The sequence below is a fragment of the Callospermophilus lateralis genome, chromosome 19, assembly GCF_048772815.1.
Source record: "Callospermophilus lateralis isolate mCalLat2 chromosome 19, mCalLat2.hap1, whole genome shotgun sequence".
Classification (NCBI taxonomy): Eukaryota; Metazoa; Chordata; class Mammalia; order Rodentia; family Sciuridae; genus Callospermophilus; species Callospermophilus lateralis.
This window is the reverse complement of record NC_135323.1, coordinates 38,071,196-38,089,999: the sequence shown is the minus strand read 5'-3', so window position 1 is coordinate 38,089,999 and position 18,804 is coordinate 38,071,196. Positions and strand designations below refer to the sequence as shown.

General features: G+C 45.3%; 1 protein-coding gene across 1 annotated transcript in view; it reads left to right on the top strand.

Annotated features, from left to right (window-relative positions):
• Dnaaf5 (dynein axonemal assembly factor 5) overlaps nt 1–4,126 on the top strand; it is a 52,847-nt gene extending 48,721 nt beyond the window's left edge. The window contains exon 13 of the mRNA XM_076840189.1: nt 3,243–4,126. Coding sequence (XP_076696304.1) covers nt 3,243–3,379 — 137 coding nt within the window. The 3' untranslated portion in view covers nt 3,380–4,126. The remainder of the gene's footprint in view (nt 1–3,242) is intronic.
• Nucleotides 4,127–18,804: the final 14,678 nt, after the last annotated feature.

Sequence of the window (18,804 nt, the reverse complement as noted above, 5' to 3'; positions counted from 1 at the left end):
TCTGGTACCATATAGTACCAGTGGTACCAACGGAGAGACACTGGTTCCTGAGATTCCTTACCCAGCAAATGGAAGACACCTCAGGAACCTCGTACTCCCCTCCATTACAGCCCATCAGTCCATCTTGCACTTAATGATGGCAACATTGCTTTTGTGATGCCAGCAACAGCCACGCACATCTTCCCCTGTGGACACTTCTCACTGAGCAGTGTCCATCTCAGGAGAGGCCAGGCTCCTGGGGGAAAGGCAGGGTTTCTCTAATCCTGTTTCCTTGCTTGAAAGCTTGAATTTTATCCTTGGCCACAAATACCGCCAGTTGTTCCCCTTGGAGTGGTCGACTCCCTCCATCCCTCTTCTGCCACATACCCACATCACAGAACCCAGATTTGTTAGTTGTCAACATCAACTGTGGTTTCTAGCAAAAGTAATGAATGAACCAGGGAGAAGCTGCCAGGTCCCCCCAGCTCAGCACAGCCACTGCCCCTCGCCCTGAGTGTGTTGTGGATGTAGTTTTGACTTACAGATCCCTGAAGGGCCCTGGACTCTCAGAGCATGTTTCAAAAATCGCTGCTGGGTCATGGCATCGAGTTGTCTTAAGAACAAGGGTCACACCAGCACCAAAGAGATCTAGGCACTGGATGGAAGTGCTCTGGATAACAGAAGGAAGCTGGGAGTAGAGGCTGATTGGAAGTTGCTTAACCAACAGCAGTAACCAATGCCCAGGCAGAAGCTCTGGCTTTTACTTCTTAACAGTGTCCTTCCCAGGCACTAAATCCTGACATAGCCTCTCCATGTCCCACCTAGCTTGCCTACCTCTGCATCCACCACCACCACCCTTGAGTCGGCTGCATGCTGACCAGGGAGATACCTGTGACCCAGGGCTGCCCGAGCTGCTCTCCTTATACCCACCCTGCCTGCCACCTGCTCAGCCCTCTTCACAGCCACTATCCCCCACGGCCCCAGGCCCTCTGACCTCTCCAGGCCCACTGGAGCAAGTCTGCCCTGCATGCTCCATTACTTCTCCCTCAGTAGGAAAACAAAACACAGACCCTTTGCCTGCCTCTCCCCGTGAACCCCTGCTGCCATTTCCCACCTTTTCAGCAGGGTACCCAGAGGGGTGGTCTCTGTGACCTTTCTTACCTTGGGCAGCACTAGGCTTAGCTGGTGTCCACCCACCATCCACTGTTGTTGGGCTTTCTCATCTCTGTCCCAAGAGCACCCCCCCCTTGGAGATCTCACTCCTGACCTCAAGCACACCCAGGTCCACATCTCTGGCAGGCCTCTGCTCTTGAACCCAGGTAAGTGTCCAGCTGCCATGGAGCAGAGCCCAAGGGTCCTTTTGGATCCTCTCACACCCTCAGCAGCATGGGCTCAGCAGGGTTCACTGGCTCCCATCCTCCTGTCCCTGTCAAGACAGACTCAGGCCCACCAGCCCTGCCGCACCCTCACAGCCCTGCGTGCCCAGTTAGGCCCCCTCTCTCCAAGACACGACTGCCAGTGCCCACGGCGTCCCTCTTGACTCCAGCTGCCTGCAGTGCCCATGGCACTGGCACACAGTAGGTCTGCAACAAGAATGTGTTGAAGGTTGGCACCAGTGATAGTTTATGGAGAGTGTCCATTTCCAAGCTAGTTCATTTGCAGCACAGAACAAGGCTTAGAAAATGCCAATGGTATTTAAATAAATATGTTTTCAGTAACACCGCTTTTTTTTTTTAATTGGTTGTTCAAAACATTACAAAGCTCTTGACATCATATTTCATACATTAGATTCAAGTGGGTTATGAACTCCCATTTTTAAAAGTGTTCTCTTGTCTGTGGAAAGGCTTCACCTTTCTAAGAATCCTTCCAGGTGGGTCAGTGTGGCGAGGGCAGCTTATCTGGAGGGGGTCTGTAGAGTGAGGCGATGCCCAGAGGCCTCCACTAGAGGGAAAGAACCACGGGGAGTAAATGGGAGTGGCAGGAGCAGGAATTACCTGTCAAATATCACCTCATTTGCTGCTTTGGCTCAAACACCTGCTGGGGAAGCATGTGGCTTTTGTTTGTTAACTGGTACTTGGGATTGACTTAGGAGTGCTCATCCCCAGCTCTTTTAATTTTTTACTTTGCAATAGGTTCTAACTAAATTGCTTACGCCCTGTCTAAATTGCTGAGGCTGGCCTCCAACTTACAATCCTCCTACCTCAGCCTCCTGAATCATTGGGATTACAGGCATGGCCACTGCAGCCAATGGGATATATTTATATAAAGCAAGAATTCATTGTTCATGTGATATTTAAATTTACATAGGCATTGTCCTACAATTTGTTAAGCAATTCTAGTGACTTGGAAGACTGAGGCCAGGAGTTTGAGTTTAAGACCAACCTCACCAACTTACTGACCCTGTCTCAAAATAAAAAGAGCTGGGGATCAGAGGTTCTCTCTGATATGCAGATGCTAACACACAATAAGGGGAGGGAGGGAAGAATAGAAATTCACTGGATTAGACAAAGGGGAATGAAGGGAAGGGAGGGAGATCAAAATAGGAAAGACAGTAGAATGAGTCGGACATCACTTTCCTATGTTCATATCTGAATGCACGACCAGTGTAACTCCACATCATGTACAACCACAGAAATAGGAAGTTATACTCCATGTATGTATAATATGTCAAAATACGTTTTATTGACATATATAACTAAAAAGAACAAAATTTTTTTAAAATATGAACTAGAAAAGATAAAAGAAGGAGAAATTTTGGTAGGAAGTAAATGGAAGAAAGACTTCTAAGTGAAATAATTTCATGACTCAGAAGGTAAGGAAAGGCCTTAAGAAAACATCAAAGTTGAACAACATTGTTGTAATATCTTTACCTTCTACTCCCTGTCCTCACATCCTAGCAACCCTGTAAATACCTCTACCAATTAGACCCGCTGTTGAGCAAGAAGCATATCACAAATGACTAATTACATTTTGATTCTTAAATAAAAATGTTATTTTTCAAATAATAAAAGGAGGGCTGGGGTTTAGATCAGTGGTAAAGCCCCTGGGTTCAGATGCTACCAAGGCCCTGCGGACACATAAACGATGCCCGCTCTGTGTTCCCCAGCAGCTCCAAGGGGACTGTTTTAAGTTCCTTCTGCCCACACTGTGACCTCATCAGCCTGCGAAATGCTCACACATTCTGACCTGGGAGCTTGGGTACGGAGCACAAGGCTGCTTGCCTTTGGCTTCTGGCATCTTCAAGGGGTTTTGCTGTTTTGCAGAGGTCCTCAAAGAGGGCAGCGTGCTGTTTCCAGACCTCCTAGTACGGGAGACCGAGGCCGTCATCCACAAGCACCGCTCAGCCACCTACTGTGAGCAGCTCCTACAGCACATGCAGGCTGCTGCGACTGCTCAGTGACCACCGGCTTCGGGGCCAGCACCCAGCTCGGCCTCCCCGGTCTCATTCACAGCCTTGACACCTTGCCTGCAGCCCAAGAGGACCACAGCAAGAAGAGCGCACCAGGACAACCCTGCTGTTCATCCTCCAGGAAGGTGCTCTGGGCCTACTCTGAGTGACATGCTGGTGGTTCTGTATTTTCGTTTTATTCATAGGCCCCAAAAATCCCATCTGAGTTAAGGTTAAAATTGAAGGCCAGTGACCTCACAGGAAAGTGAGTTGTCAGACACTTAACTTTCCTGAACCTCACGTGCATCCCTGGGTCCTGTCCTGTTTAAGTGCCCACCAGTCACATTCTTAACTACTCAAGAATGAAGAAAAAAAAGTCAAAGTAGTTAAAAGGAAATGTCATCATTCTTTGGGTCTATCTCGGACTGAAAGGAATTGGAAGTTTTATCTGTTATCGGTGGAAGTTTTCCCATTTTAAATGAACTGGACCTTGCCAGTTCATGGCCACCGGTTTTCATCAGTAACGCTGGCTGTGTTAAGAACAGCTCCTCAGACCTCATGGGGAGCAGCAGTAAAGATTGTATTTTATTCTTCAGCACTTTCTACACCCAAGTGCCTAAATGATTTTGTTTCAGTGGGTGTTGTTACCATGAGCCAGTGTTTATGTTAACATGGGGAAAGGCTGTGTATATTTTCCAACAATCAAATATTAACATTAATGCTTTTGTGTTTGGAATTTTAATTAAATTATTTATTGTAGTTGTTTGTTGTTTTGTCTGCCTGTCTTTATGAATTTGGGTAATGAATCGACATTTTTTGCAGACAGCTGGGTTCCATTAATTCCAGCCTCATGGTGATCCAGCCTGGGCTCCTGAGAGTGCTGGCCACCACAGGCTGTGGTGACCCCTCTGGTACCAGGCAGCTGGAACCTCCGGCTGGAGAAGGCATATCCCTGGAGGAGGGATGGAGGGGGACCTTGAAGGGGGCAGGGGAGGCAGGAGTCTTGGAAGGTAGGGAAAGGGGGGAGGGATGGCCTTGGAGGGGCTGTGGGGGAGGGGAGCCTTGGAGGAGGCTGGGAAGGAAGTGGCCTTGGAGGTTGCTCGGGAGAGGGGGATGGCCTTGGAGAGACTGGGGAGAGAGTGGAGAGGGGGCACTTGAAGGGGTCTCTCCCTGCACCACAGTCAGGTTACTGCAGCCCTGGAGATGTGTGTGTGGACCCTGCTCTGGGTGTGGACACCACACTCACCCTGTGCAAGTCTGCATCCTAACAGCCCAGCTCCTGTCACTGATAAAGCAGGGAGCTAGGGTGTCCTCTGGTGGGACCTTTCCCAGCACCCAAGAGCCCCTTATTCTCTGGGTCTTCTGCCATTTCCTTCAAGAGGCCCTGAGCCCCTCCCCCATGGCATAACCAAGGCAACCTGATGACATCCAGGGGTTCAAATCTGAGACTGTTGGGGTGGCCCTGCCCAACCCCCAACCCCACCCCACCCCCGCAATCAGCTTCCATCCAAAAATAAACAGAGGTCTTGACTGAAAAGACAGCGACACTGAGGTGCAAGGGTGGCCTGGTGGAAAGCAGCCAAAGCCAGCTGTGCCTTCCAGGCCTGTTGGTCACAGAGGTGCTGCGAGGGAGGCCATCAAGGGAATCCACAGCTCCTGCTCCTCATCAGCAGGGGTGTGTGTGGAGAAAGACCCATGTCACCCTGCAAAGGGTCAATGTCTGAACACCTAGGAAGCAGTATTAATTCTTTGAAATTCTCATAAATTTTCTCGATTTAGTCAGCAAATGTTTATGGAGTCCTCTGTGCCAGGCACCAGGTGGTGAAGAAGGACCGAGCCGTGCAGCCACCGCAGTCAGTTGGAACAGCATTACTGAGGTATCACTTACAGATCATAAAGTCTGCCCTTTTTAAGTGTGCTGCTTGGTGAGTTTTAGTTAATTTACAGAGCTGTGCGGTCATTACCACAGCCTAGCCTCAGAGGTCTCCTGCCCGCTGTGACTCTTTAGTCTGCCGCCCTCTGTCCCCTCGCCCCAGCACCACTACTCTGCTTTCCATCTCCAGAGTTGTATCTTTTTTTAAGTATTCTATAAAAATGGAATCATGTACTGTATAGCTTTCTGCATCTGACTTTTTCCTTGACATGGTAAAAAAGTTGACTTGAGGTTGGTTATTCTCAACTAGACCCGGGTCAGCTAGCTCCTTCTGGGAAGGTTTTGTGGACTCCACAGTCTCTGTCAAATGCTCAGCCCCACCAGGACTCTTGGGTAGTAACTGGTAATGACACACACAGCGAGGTCACAGGTATTCTTTAAGTTACTTTTAGAGTCTTTAAACAACTTTCAAAGCAGATGAAAAAACAACAGGTAATGGATAACCTATAGAAAAACACTGAGTACCCAGACCTTGAGAATAAACAGAAGGAAATGGAGCTCATTGGGGAAATACGTCAAGAAAGGGACTAACTCTTGACAGGGTCCACTGAGGTCAGCGTGAAGCCAGGAGTTAGGGCCATCAGCGTCTCCATATATCTTGGAAGGGAGGTTTCTTAGTAGCGCAGGCACACTAAGACAACTTATGACCGGCCACTGACCCCAATACCCACATTAACATAGGATTTACTTGTAGATGAAGCCCCCTGAATAGGGTGGCCACCGTGACAGCTCCAGAGAGGACCAATTAGGGTCAAAAACTCCTCTGACCCACACGAAGGAGGATTTTTACACCTGATTGGCAGAGTGAAGAAGGTGGACCCCACTTCTCAGAGCAGCCATAAAACAGCAATAAATTTAGGGAGGCGCTGTTACTCTTTCTCTGCTCAGAGATGACCCACTCTCTTGAGAGTGCTCTCTGCTTGAACCTTACTCTGCTTTTACTTTACTTTCTCTTATAATCTCTTGCATGACGTTGGGTGGCGGACTTCCAATTTTCTTTCATCGGAACACCAGAACCGAGGTTTGCACTCTCCAGTGACCTCTAACCTGGTGCCTCGACTTGGATCAACAGCCATCGACGGAACAGGTATTTAAACTTCACCTTGCTCATCTCCCAGCCTTGGTTGAGATGACATCTAACCTAGCCTCTGATATCTTGCCTTTTGCCTTGGACTTCACCGCATACACTTCCTTCTGCCAAAAGCCCTTCCGTGTGATACACCTGTGCTCTTTGTCTTATATCATCGTGTTGTATTTGTTCATCTTTTCTGCAGTCAGTAACCTCTGTGACACTTTGTTTTCTCTGGCTGGCATGAAGACTTGCACGCTCTCTTGCTTTTTGTGGCTTTTTGAGCAGGGCCACTATGGCAGCTCTGGGACTCCTCCGCTATTGAGTCTGTCATCTGATGGTATATACCTGACTCTCTTCAGGAAGGACACCATCACCTTCTATTAGAGGCCATATCCAGAATTTGGAGGGTAATGAACTCACCATCTTTACCTACTTACAAATCAACTCACTGAGTACTAGTTAGTTTAAGATACCTCGCAGCTATTAAACCTTTTCTCAACTGGTTTTCTTTTCTTTACCAAAACGGTAGTTTTTGTCCTTAGCATATAGTGACTCTATGGGTTGGGGGTATGGCTCAGTGATGAAGCATTTGCTTAGCATGCATGAGGCCCTGGGTTCAATTCCCAGCTCCACAAAAAAAAAAAAAAAAAAAATTTAATTTTTATTAAAAAAATTATGTAAAAAAAAATATAATGAAGTGGGAATGTATAGTGACTCTTCCTGGACACTATGTCCCCTCATATTTATATTCAAAGAGAAAGCGGAACAACACTGTGATCCTTGCTCTTTTCTATGTCACTTATTTATTGTTGTTATTGTTGTTTTGGGACTTGCGATGTTTCCAACACAGTGACACAAAAACTCCATTCCCTTCTACTCTCCAATGCCAGGTCTATGCTACTCTTAAAATTCGATGCAAAAGGATTAAGGGTCATGTCCCCAAGTTATATCACTGGCTGGCATAAAGTTTTTAAAAATGTTTCTTAAATTACAAGCTTGAGTGATAGAGGGTTCAACAAACAAGCCACAAGTTGCGGAGCTTGGACAGGCATGCTACACCAGGCTCTTGGGAACCACACAGGGATGCATCCTGTTTCTGGGTTAAAGTGGACTATATGGGAGGGAGGCTTTCATACGGTCATCTTTCTCAGATGTCAGCACTGCTGAGGGACACCTGGGGTATGACAGACTCTGCCTTATTTGTTTCACAGATGGAAATCAATCATGAATATCGTCTACCATCCCCCTTGTAGTGTATCCTGAAAAACTGGGACAGTTTTGACCCACAGACCTTTAAGAAGAAGAAATTAATTTTCTTTTATAATGTTGCATGCCCTTAATATGAATTAGGGGATAAAGAGAAATGGCTCATCAATGAGAGTCCAAACTATAATACTCTTTCCCAATTAGATTCTTTTTTGCAAAAAAGAAGGGAAATGGTCAGAAGTCCTCTACATACAGGCTTTCTTTGATGATGCTCTTGTAGCAATGATGAGTCATGACACTGCTGGCCTACAGGATCCCCCAAAACTCCACCTTCCTCCCTCTCAACCGTGTGCTTCACACTCAGATCCATCAAAGTCTAATTCCCCCACTCTTCTCTGTCCACCATTACCTACTGCTCCTGTATGTTTCATCGCAAGCCTGTCCCTACTGAGCCCATGACCAGATGACGCCCATTATAAGAAACAAGTGGAGAATTTGGGACAGTCAGAATATAGGTGCCTTTTTCTATGTGAGATCTAAAACAAATTAAGCAGGATTTGGGGAAGTTTTCTAATGACCCTGATAAATATATAGAGGGATTCCAACATTTAACCCAAACTTTTTATCTAACCTAGGGAGACAAAAACAGTAATTTTGAGTCAAACTCTGACAGACACAGAGAGACATCGGGTAACAGAAGTGGCTGGGGCTCTGGGAAATGATTACCTATACTTTATACCCTGTGGGTCCTTCAGCTGTCCCAACTGAGGACCCTCAATGGAATTACGATGAATCAATTGGCAGGTGGCTTAGGGATTTCATGATCACTTGTCTCATGGCAGGACTTTAAAACAGTAGGATAGAACCTATTAATTACATGAAATTGGCAACTATTGATCAGAAGTTAGAGAAAAATCTCACAGCTTTTCTAGAAAGATTGAAGGAAGCTTTAGTAAAATATACAGTCTTCCCTCCTACATCTCTTAAAGGGCAACTTATTTTAAAAGATAAATTCATCACTGAGTCCACTCCAGATATTAGACAGAAATTACAAAAAATGGCAGCGGGTCCTGGGACTTCCCTTGATGACCTCCTCCAGGTAGCCTCCCAGGTCTTTTGTAATGGAGACTGAGAGGAAACTTTAAGGGAAGGGTGAAAAGAGAAAAAAGGGATGAAAGAAAGGCTGCAGCTCTTAGGGTCCACCTCTTCCTTTCTCCACAGGACCTCTAGCCCTGAAGACATCTGTCGTCATTGCAGAAAACCAGGACACTGGAAGAAAGATTGCCCAATTAAGGGCAAAGCTTCCAAAGACTCCTTGCCCTCAATGAGGCAGGAGAGGCCGCTGGCAAGCTGACTGCCCTCAGGGCCGAAGGGGCCTCAGATCAGACACTCTCCAAGTGATGGCCCAAGAATGAGGAGGCCTTCAGAACTGGTCGGCAGCCCAGTCGCCATCAGTGGGGCTACACCGAGGGTAATTCTGGAGGTAAGAACTAGGCCATTCAATTCCTTTTGGATACTGGCGCCACCTAGAGTGCTTTGACCTCATTCCCTGGACACCTTTCTGCTGATTCCAGCTCAGTAGTTAGTGAAGGCCAATGGAGAACCCAGGGTAAGACATTTTACTCCTCCTGTGTGTCGCAGTTGGGAAGATATAATGGCTAAATGTCCAGTTCCGTTATTGGGTCATGATATCTTAATAAAGTTGTCTAAGTTTCAAGTTTTCCATTCAAGGAACTCCAAGGGGTATTTTGTTTGTTTGGGCTTTTAGTTTTGTTTGTTTTTGGTATGGGAATTGAACCCAGGGACAATTAACCATTGAGTCACATTCTCATCCCTTTTTTTATATCTTAATTTTATTTGTTTTTAATTTAATGTGGTAAGGGGATCAAACCCAGTGCCACACACATGCTAAGCAAGCGCTCTACCACTGAGCCACAACCCCAGACTCCATTCTCATCCCTTTTTATGTTTTATTTTGAGACAAAGTCTTGCTAAGTTGCTGAGACTGGACTTGAACTTGTGATCCTCCTACCTTAGCCTGGCAAGTGTCTGGAATTATAGGCATGTGCCACTGTGCCCAGCAAGTTCCTCCCTCCCTCCCTTCCTTCCTTCCTTCCTTCCTTCCTTCCTTCCTTCCTTCTTTCCTTCCTTCCTTCCTTTCTTCCTTCCTTCCTTCCTTTAATGTTGTCAATAGTTGAACAATCAGAACAATTAATTGACATTACCTTGTTGGATATCTCCCTAAAAAGGGACTACTATATAAAATTACAATCTCTAATGCTACAACAAAAGGAAGAGATGTACCATCACGAACTACTACTTGTGCAGATGTTAAATTGTGGCCTATAAAAAAGACTTTGTCACACCCAGGTCATAGGGGAAAAACTTCACTTTAGAGCAAGCCAATTTCCAAGCTTTTGCAGCTTTTGAGCCCATCTACTCCTCATCTTCCGCTATTAATACCAGAATGTCAAATATGTAAGGATAGTTACTATCAAATTTGGGATGAATATAGCCAGGCGTGGTGGCACATGCCTATAATCTCAGCAACTCAGGAGGCCCTAAGCAAATAAAAAGAGCTGGGGATGTGGCTCAGTGATCAAGTGCCCCTGGGGTTCAATTCCAATTTAAAAACAAATTGGGGGGATGAATATATGTGGCTTACACTTAGCACAGGACATCTAAATCAGAAGGCCCCAATCTGTTGGGAATAATGTAATTACACTTATGGTAGGTAGCCTAATTCCCTTCGGGAGTTAAAATGGACCCCAGAATCTCAATATCAACATATTTTGATTTAATAGACTGATGACTGATTTGGGACTAATTGGTTCATCAAGACCTGGAATTGGGTGCGCAGCACCCAGTGGGACCCAGTGGATATCTGGGAACAACTTATGGCCCCGGCTGTCTCCAGGCTAGATAAGAAGATCTACTATTGAGAGATGGACATAAAACAGGGCACCTGAAAACCTCCCCAGTGTCAAGCATGGATGGGGATAAGCCACTTTTCATTGGTATGACCATTTAGCTTCCCTGTTTATTCCAAAAATTGCTCTAAAGGATAAAATCTGGCCTGTGGAAGCTCTGGACCAATTATACCCCAGAAACTCTCCATGACCCTGAGAGAGGTGTTTGTCTCCTTAACTCAGAGAAAAGCTGTTTTACAAAACCAAATTCAGACTGGATGTTGTGTTTACATACATCCTTGACAACTCTGACCACGTGACTAAATTCCTCAAAGACTTGCCCTTCCAGATAGATGCTGTGCCCTCACCAGCCTTATCATGGGGACAACTTTTTAGTTCATAGTTTTCCGGCACTTGCTAATAAAGGAAATTGCTGGTGTCTGTAGTCATTATCATGCTCGTTGATATATCCCGATGTCGCTGTACCTATTATATCCATCTTATTCCCATATGTGAGTCTTTTTGTTTTTCTCATAGGGCATCTGCCTCCCAGATGACTTTATTATCTGTTTCTACTAAATCAGAGATTTGCCATGGTCCCAGGATTAACTTACTTGTAATAGAACATTTCACTGACTGCAAAGACTGGGCATACCTACCCAAAAGGCCTTGCCCCTCATCAGCCAATGATTTTATTTTATCGTCCTTATTCCCTATATGATTTAGGGTCTCCAGTCCTTCAGGGGGGAACGTTAGGTGTAGCTAGTAATGAGCAGTGAAATGTAGGGCAAGGTTACAGTTATTCTATAAATTACTTTTAGGGTCTTCTTTAAACCACTTTCAAGGCAGATGAGAAAACAACTGGCAACAGAAAACTTGTAGAAAAGTGACCAGATCTTAAGAAGGAACAGATGGAAGCAAAAGGAATTAGTTGGAAAAATACATCAAGAAGGATTAATGGGACTAACTCTAGACAGGGTCCACTGAGGTCAGTGTGAAGCTAAGAGTTAGGGCCATCGGTACCTCCGTATATCTTGGAAGGGAGGTTTCTTTAGTAGCCCAGGTATACTAAGGCATCTCTCTCTCTCTCTCTCTCTCTCTCTCTCTCTCTCTCTCTCTCACCAAGGATTGAGCCCAGGGGCACTTAACCACTGAGCCACATCTCCATCACTTTTTTATTTTTTTATTGTGAGACAGGGTCTCACTAAGTTGCTTAGGGCCTCACTAAGCTGCTGAGGCTGGCTTGGAACTTGCAATCCTCCTGCCTCAGCCTCCTAACTGTGCTGGGACTACAGGTCTGTATCACTGTGTAAGGCAACTTCTGACTGCCCACTGATCCCCATACCCACGTTAACATAGGGTTGACTTGTAGATGAAGCCCCCTGAATAGGGTGGCCACCATGACTGTTCCAAAGAGGACCAGTTAGGGTCAAAAATTCCACCACCCCCAACATAAAGGAGGAGTTTGACACCTGATTGGCAGAGTGCAAAAGGTGGACCCCAGTTTTCATAGCAACTATAAAATTGCAATAAAACTTAGAAAGGCACATTACCTTTGCCGTTCTCTGCTCAGAGACAACCTACTCTTCCTCCCCTCCACCTTCTCTCTCTCTCTCTCTCTCTCTCTCTCTCTCTCTCTCTCGCTCTCTCGCTCTCTCATGCTCTCTGCTTGAGCCTTACTTTGATTTCACTTACAGAGTTCTTTTGCAGGGCGTTGGGTGACTAACTTTAAATTTTCTTTCATCATAACACTAGAAACAAGGGTTAGAGCTTCAGTTTCCCATATTCCTGTGACATTACCATTCTCCTGTCATGAACTTTGGGCTGAGTGTGTGTGGCTTTTGTGAATGAAACTGCCCTGAGCTCATGTCTGTCTCTGTGGAACAGAATCATGAGTTCACATCTGGTAAGTGTGGACCCCAAGTGGATTGATTACTATTTTTAACCACTGTATTGATCTGCAATTAACCGCTCATATTTAAAGCAGGCAATTTGGTGAATTAGACATGTGTATGCACCAGGACATCACCACCGTGGCTGGCACAGGGGGCCTTTCCTGGACAGTAGGCCTTTACAGCCCCACCCTCCCTCTACTCGAGGCCACCTGCTTTTAGTCACTACACAGTCATTTATTTGCATTTTTAGAGTTATGTGTAACTGGATTTATAAATGTTTTATTTGTCCTGCTAATTTCATGCAATGTAATTATTACTTTTTTTTTTTTTTTTTTAGTTGTAGTTGGACACAATGCCTTTATTTTATTTATTGTTATGTGGTGCTGAGGATCGAACCCAGCGCCTCGCACGTGCTAGGCAGGTGCTCTACCGCTGAGCTGTAACCCCAGCCCCACAATGTAATTATTATTTTTTTCTTTTGTACCTGGAATTGAACCCAGGGATGCTTAATTACTGGGTCACATCCTTAGCCCTTTTTATTTATGTATTTATTTTGAGATAGGATCTCACCAAATTACTTAGGGCCTTACTAAATTGCTGAGGCTGACTTTGAACTTGTGATCCTCTTGACTCAGCCTCCTGGAATTAAAAGGCATGCACCACAACACTGGGAACAATGTAATAAAATATTTTGAGACTCACCCATGCTGGGGCATGCATCATCGCTCTATCCCTTTGTATTCCTGAGTAGTGTCACTGTGGCTGGACCACAGCCCATCACCTGCTGATGGGTTTGGGCTTGAACTGCTTCTAGCTTTTGGTTCTTAGCAAAAAAGATGCATAGAATACTTTCGTATGAATTTTTAAAAATAATTTTTAGTTGTAGGTGGACACAACAGCTTTATTGTCATTTATTTATTTTTATGTGTTGCTGAGGATCAAACCCAGTGCCTCACACATGCCAGGTGAGCGCTCTACCACTGAGCCATAACCCCAGCCCATGTATAATTTTTTTGTATGATAGGTGCTTTCACTTTTATTGTATACACAACTAGGAGTAAAATGGCAGTCATCGTAGCTGTACTTATGTTTTATTTAAGAAACTAACAAACTGCTTTCCAAAAGTATTGTACCATTTTATATTTCCACCAGCAGCCTCTGAGAATTGGTCCCCTCCCCAACCCCACCCCCATCTTTGCCATACTTGATAGATCAGTGTTGAATTTTAGCCATTCTCATAGATGTGAAGTCATATCTCAGGATAGCTTTAATTTGCATTTCCCTAGTGTCTAATGCAATGAGAATCTTTTCATGTGCTTATTTGCTATCAGTATACCTTTTCTGTTATTTTTAAAAACATTTTGCCCAATATTTTAAAACAGGGTTGTTTTTTTTTTAATTTTTTTAGTTGTTGCTAGACCTTTTATTTTTACTTATTTTTATGTGGTGCAGAAGATCGAACTCAGTGCCTCACACGTGCTAGGCAAGCGCTCTACGACTAAGCCGCAACCACAGCCCAAGGGTTGTTTTCTTGTAGAACATTGAGAATTTTTGTCTATTCTGGTACAAGTGTTTTGTCATATAGATGACTTGCAAAAAACTTGTCCCTGCCACTTGTCTTTCATTCTTTCAACAGCATCCTTTGAAAAAGTTTTTAATATTGAATGAAGTCTAACTTATGGATTTGTTGTTTGATGGGTCAGAGAGATTTCAGTTCCTGAATTTTAAGAAGCTCAAAAAGTTGCCGTCATAGAGCTAATGAGTGGGCATTGTCTACGCCTTTTGGTGCCTTTGATTTGATTATTGGTGCCTGTATCACTCAGTCAAAATAGCTTCACTGAGACTGTAATTTATGATTAGAAGCCTGACAGTGGTGACTCTGCCCTCTCCAGCCAGCCCTCCTGTTTCTTCCGGTTCCAGAAGTATGTCAGGTCATCAAAACGAAAGCTTTATCAGAAAGTTATGGGCTGGGGATATGGCTCAAGCGGTAGTGCGCTTGCCTGGCATGCATGCGGCCCGGGTTTGATCCTCAGCACCACATACAAACAAAGATGTTGTGTCCACCGAAAACTAAATAAATAAATATTTAAAAATTCTCTTTCTCTCTCTCTCTCTTTAAAAAAAAAAAAAAAAAAGTTATCTGGGTTGTGGCTCAGTGGTGGAGCGCTGGCCTAGCATGTGTGAGGCACTGGGTTCGATCCTCAGCACCACATAAAAATAAACAAATAAAATAAAGGCATCTGTTCATCTACAACTACAAAAAAGAAAGAAAGAAAGAAAATTATCCGATAGCCAAGCATGGTGGGGCAGACCCATCATCTTAGCAACTCAGGAAGCTGAGGCAGGATCCCAAGTTCAAGGCCAACATGGGCAAGTTATCAAGACCCTGTTCCAAATAAAAAATTAAAAGGGCTGAGGGTATAGCTCAGTGATAGAGCACCCCTGGGTTCAATCCCTAGTACCAGGGTGGGGGACTTGAAACTTGTACCCAAGTGTTCACAGTGGCCTTATTCCAGCCCCAAACTGAAAATAAGCAAAATGCCCACCGACAGGAGTGAATCTGTAAACAATCTGAAGCACACAGAGTAACGGAATGCTACTCTGCCACAAGAAGGAGCCAACAACTGGCACCGTGTGACAAGCATGGCTGTCATGGGCTCCAGGCTGAATGAAGCCAGGCATAACAGCAATCAGGGCTTTCTTTCAAGGTGAGATTCTAGAACTGTCGAAGCTATTCCTCAGTACCTTTAAAATCCCTGACTCGGTGAGTATACATAGGTCCATGCTTCTGTGTGTGTGAATATTGTGTGAGACTTTTCACAATGAAAGTCTTAGAACATTGAAAACAAACACTGGCTGGCCTCAAGGGTGAAGGCCGCCTCTGGGCTGGGCTGCCTCCTCAAGGCAGGGAGCCATGGCCCCCTTTAGGGCAGGCTCTGGCTGGCCTTTTCCTACAGTTGCCTCCTGAGCAGCCTGGAGCAGCCTGGTTTTCTCTGAAGACAGGTCCTTCTCCTATTTCCCAGGGCTCTCTTGAGTGGCCAGCACCAAACAGACACAGAGGCCTTGCCCGTGTAAAGCCAGCCCAACCCCTAAGGATGGGGGCCATGAGTACCTTTTTTTTTTTTCCTTCCAGGATTTTGAGTCACTTTTGACTTGGAAAGCATCTTCGGTGGTGGCATTTAGGGCTGGCACCCTCCCTCCTCTGGTCTGGGCATGGCCTGGGCCTCTCCCCAGTGTCAGAACCTCTGCCTGGGACTCACCCTACGAGCAGGTGTCTCTGGGCACACACTGAAACCTGGAGCCTGCTGGGGCAGAAGCCCTAACTCTCCAGTGCTCGTGCATCCACTCCAGAGTTCCTCGATGAGGGGGAAAGTGTAATTTGAAGGGTTGAGGCAGCGCTCTTGCCGCCACCAATAAACCCGGCAAAAGGCAACAGTATACAGCATCTGCTCAGAAGTCCAGGCATCCTTTCCCTGGCCCTACAGGTTGCACATTGTTCGTTTACTTTTGTTTCTCTAGAAAGCAAGTTGGTTTTGCCTGTAATCCCAGCAGCTCCGGAGGCTGCGACAGGAAGATCACGAGTTCAAAGCCAGCCTCAGCCAAACAAAAAAAAAAGCAAGTTGGTTTTGGCAGAGGTGGAGAGGGAAGAGGTAGTGACAATGGCAGGCGTGTTGGTTAGCTTTGTCATTGCTGTGACCAAAATACCCAAGGAGAACAATGGAGAGGAAGAAAGATTTATTTTGGCTCCTGGTTTCAGAGGTTCAGTTGGTGGTGGGTGGCTCCTTTGGCTCTGGGCCTGAAGGGAGGCCGAGCATCCGGGTGGGCGAGGAGTTGGAGGACAGCTGTCAGTTCAGGGCAATGGGAGTCACACAGAGGGAGGGCGCACCCCCCACGCACACCCCACACCCCGAGTGCTTCAGCCCGGCCCTCTTTCTATAATTAATGAAATTGTTCTGGAAACTACTCACAAACAACTTAAAACTTTGGGTGACATGTAATGACAAAACCAAGATCAGAAGCTGAGTCTGAGTACAGAACTGGGGTGGCACAGAGGGTGTCCTAGAGCCTAGTGACAGGATTTTACAGACTCTTCTTTCCAAATGCCCCAGTGCTGCTTCCTCCTGGTTTTCAACTTCCACTTTTTCCAATTTGGGTACAGTCCACCTCTCCAGCCTCTCCAGGGACACAAATTAACTGTGTTTAACATTAAATCTGAAATAAGTCATGGTAGCACATGCCTGTAACCCCAGAGGCTTGGGAGGCTGAGGCAGGAGGATTGGGAGTTCAAAGCCAGCCTCAGCAAAAACAAGGTGTTAAACAACTCAGGAAGACCCTGTCTCTAAATAAAATGCAAAATAGGGCTGGGGATGTGGCTCCGTGGTTGAGGGCCCCTGAGTTCAATCCCTGGTACTCCACCACTCCCCCCAAAAAAACCCATGTTAACACCCAGTGACATGCTTCAATTCCATTCTTTTTTTTTTTTAAGTTCCTCTATGTACATTTTTATTTGCTACTGAAAATTAAAATAGCACATCAAAATTCCTTTTATTGCAATTTGGATTTTTGAAAACCAGAAAAATCTAATTATCTATTCTAATTATTACACTCTAATCAAACTACCCAATATTCCCTTTACATCTCTTCCAGCCCCTGAGTTTTATTTCATAGATTTCAGGCTTCTAAAATCCACAGGAAGGGACTGGGGTTGTGGCTTAGCAGTAGAGCGCTCCCCTAGCACATGCGAGGCTCTGGGTTCCATCCTCGACACGACATAAAAATAAATAAATAAAGATATTGTGTCCAACTAAAAAATAAATATTAAGCAAAAAATCCACAAGAAGACTTGAGACCCATTGGTACTTCTTTGGGACGAACAGAAAAATAAAACTAAAGTATATTGAAGTCATTTATATACATTTTAAACACAGAGATCCCTTATAAATTACTGGCATTCGGGCATGAAGAGATTCTAATTCCACTCTTAATGTGACCACTTATGGTGCTCATTTGCAGTAAAACTTTGGAACAGTGACTAGAGCCACAGGCTGTGATATTTTAGTTTGCTGAGTGAAAATTTTAGTTCCATCATGAGCTATTTTGCTAGATTTGAATAATGTCTGACAATAAAATAATGGTACTTTTTTTTTAAGTTTTACTGGCATATGGTCACGCCCACTTGTTTATATATTGCCGGTGACAGAGATATTTGTGCTGCAGTGACAGAGTTGAATAGCTGTGACAGCCACTGAAAATATTTATTACCTGGCTCTTTACAGAAGTGGTCAGCTGACCTCTACTTGAGGACACTCAAGCTTTGTCTTTTTTGGGGGGTGAAATAATGATAAAATGATTTTTTAAAAAATGACAATTAGGTGAGGGGTGCAGCTAAGTGGCAGGGCACTTCAGTTCCCAGTGGGTTGAGTGACTTAAAAACTAAATAGTGAACTGAGAAAATGATAAAATATTTATTATTACATGATTATCTGTGAAATATATTTGTTACAGAGAGGAAGGAAGTATTTTCAATGACTACTCTAGGCATAAGTGAAAAGAAACTAGATCTGTGACTAATAACCTGGGCCTTTTATAGTGCCCCCCCCCTAACCACCCCCAGGAGCCCAACTAAAGACAGGTGAACATGAGCTGCACATGGTGGGCGGGACCTCCATCCAGGGTCTGGCCCAGAAGAGTTCCAGGCTCCCTCCCTCTGGAGTGTGCACCATCTTGGTCCCTTCCCTCAGGGGAGGTACCTACGCTGTCCACCTTGTGCTTATCCAGAGGGAGAACTGCCCCTCATGGAGACAGTACTCCAGGCTCTCAGCCTGGACGTTTATTAAATCATAATTAATAACTCATTTCATTGCATGGAGAGCAAGATGTTTCCAACCAGAAGACGGACTCTGAAACAGATAAAGCCAGAGCCAGGACAGGAAAGCGGCTCTGCACAGCCCAGGCCCGCAGGGGATTGGGCACCAGAAGGAGGTGGAGCCAAAGGGGGTTTAGAAGACTCCAGTCACTCTGGCAGCCGAGTTGGTGGCCTGTCCTTCAAACCAACTCTTGGCGTTGAAGGGTTTCTGGAGGAGCATTGTTATGGTCTTCTTTCCCCAGCAACCAGGGGACAATAGGGTAGGATGGGACATTTTAATGACTGTTGGATGAGGTTCAGGGGCTCCATGATGTAGTTTGGATGAGATCCCCTCCAACCCAAGGCTAGCGGTGGATTCTTAAACTCAACCTCTTATCCTCCCTGATAGTGCGAGGCAGCGGTTCTCAGACCCAGAGCATTGATCCAGGGCTTCGATCTAGTAGGAACGGGGTGGAATTTTCTGGCAAATTGTGTGATGGTGATCCGAGGAACCACACTGTGAGATCCCTACGTTAAGCCAGTCTATACAGAGCCTTGCCCTGTCCTGCAGATTAGT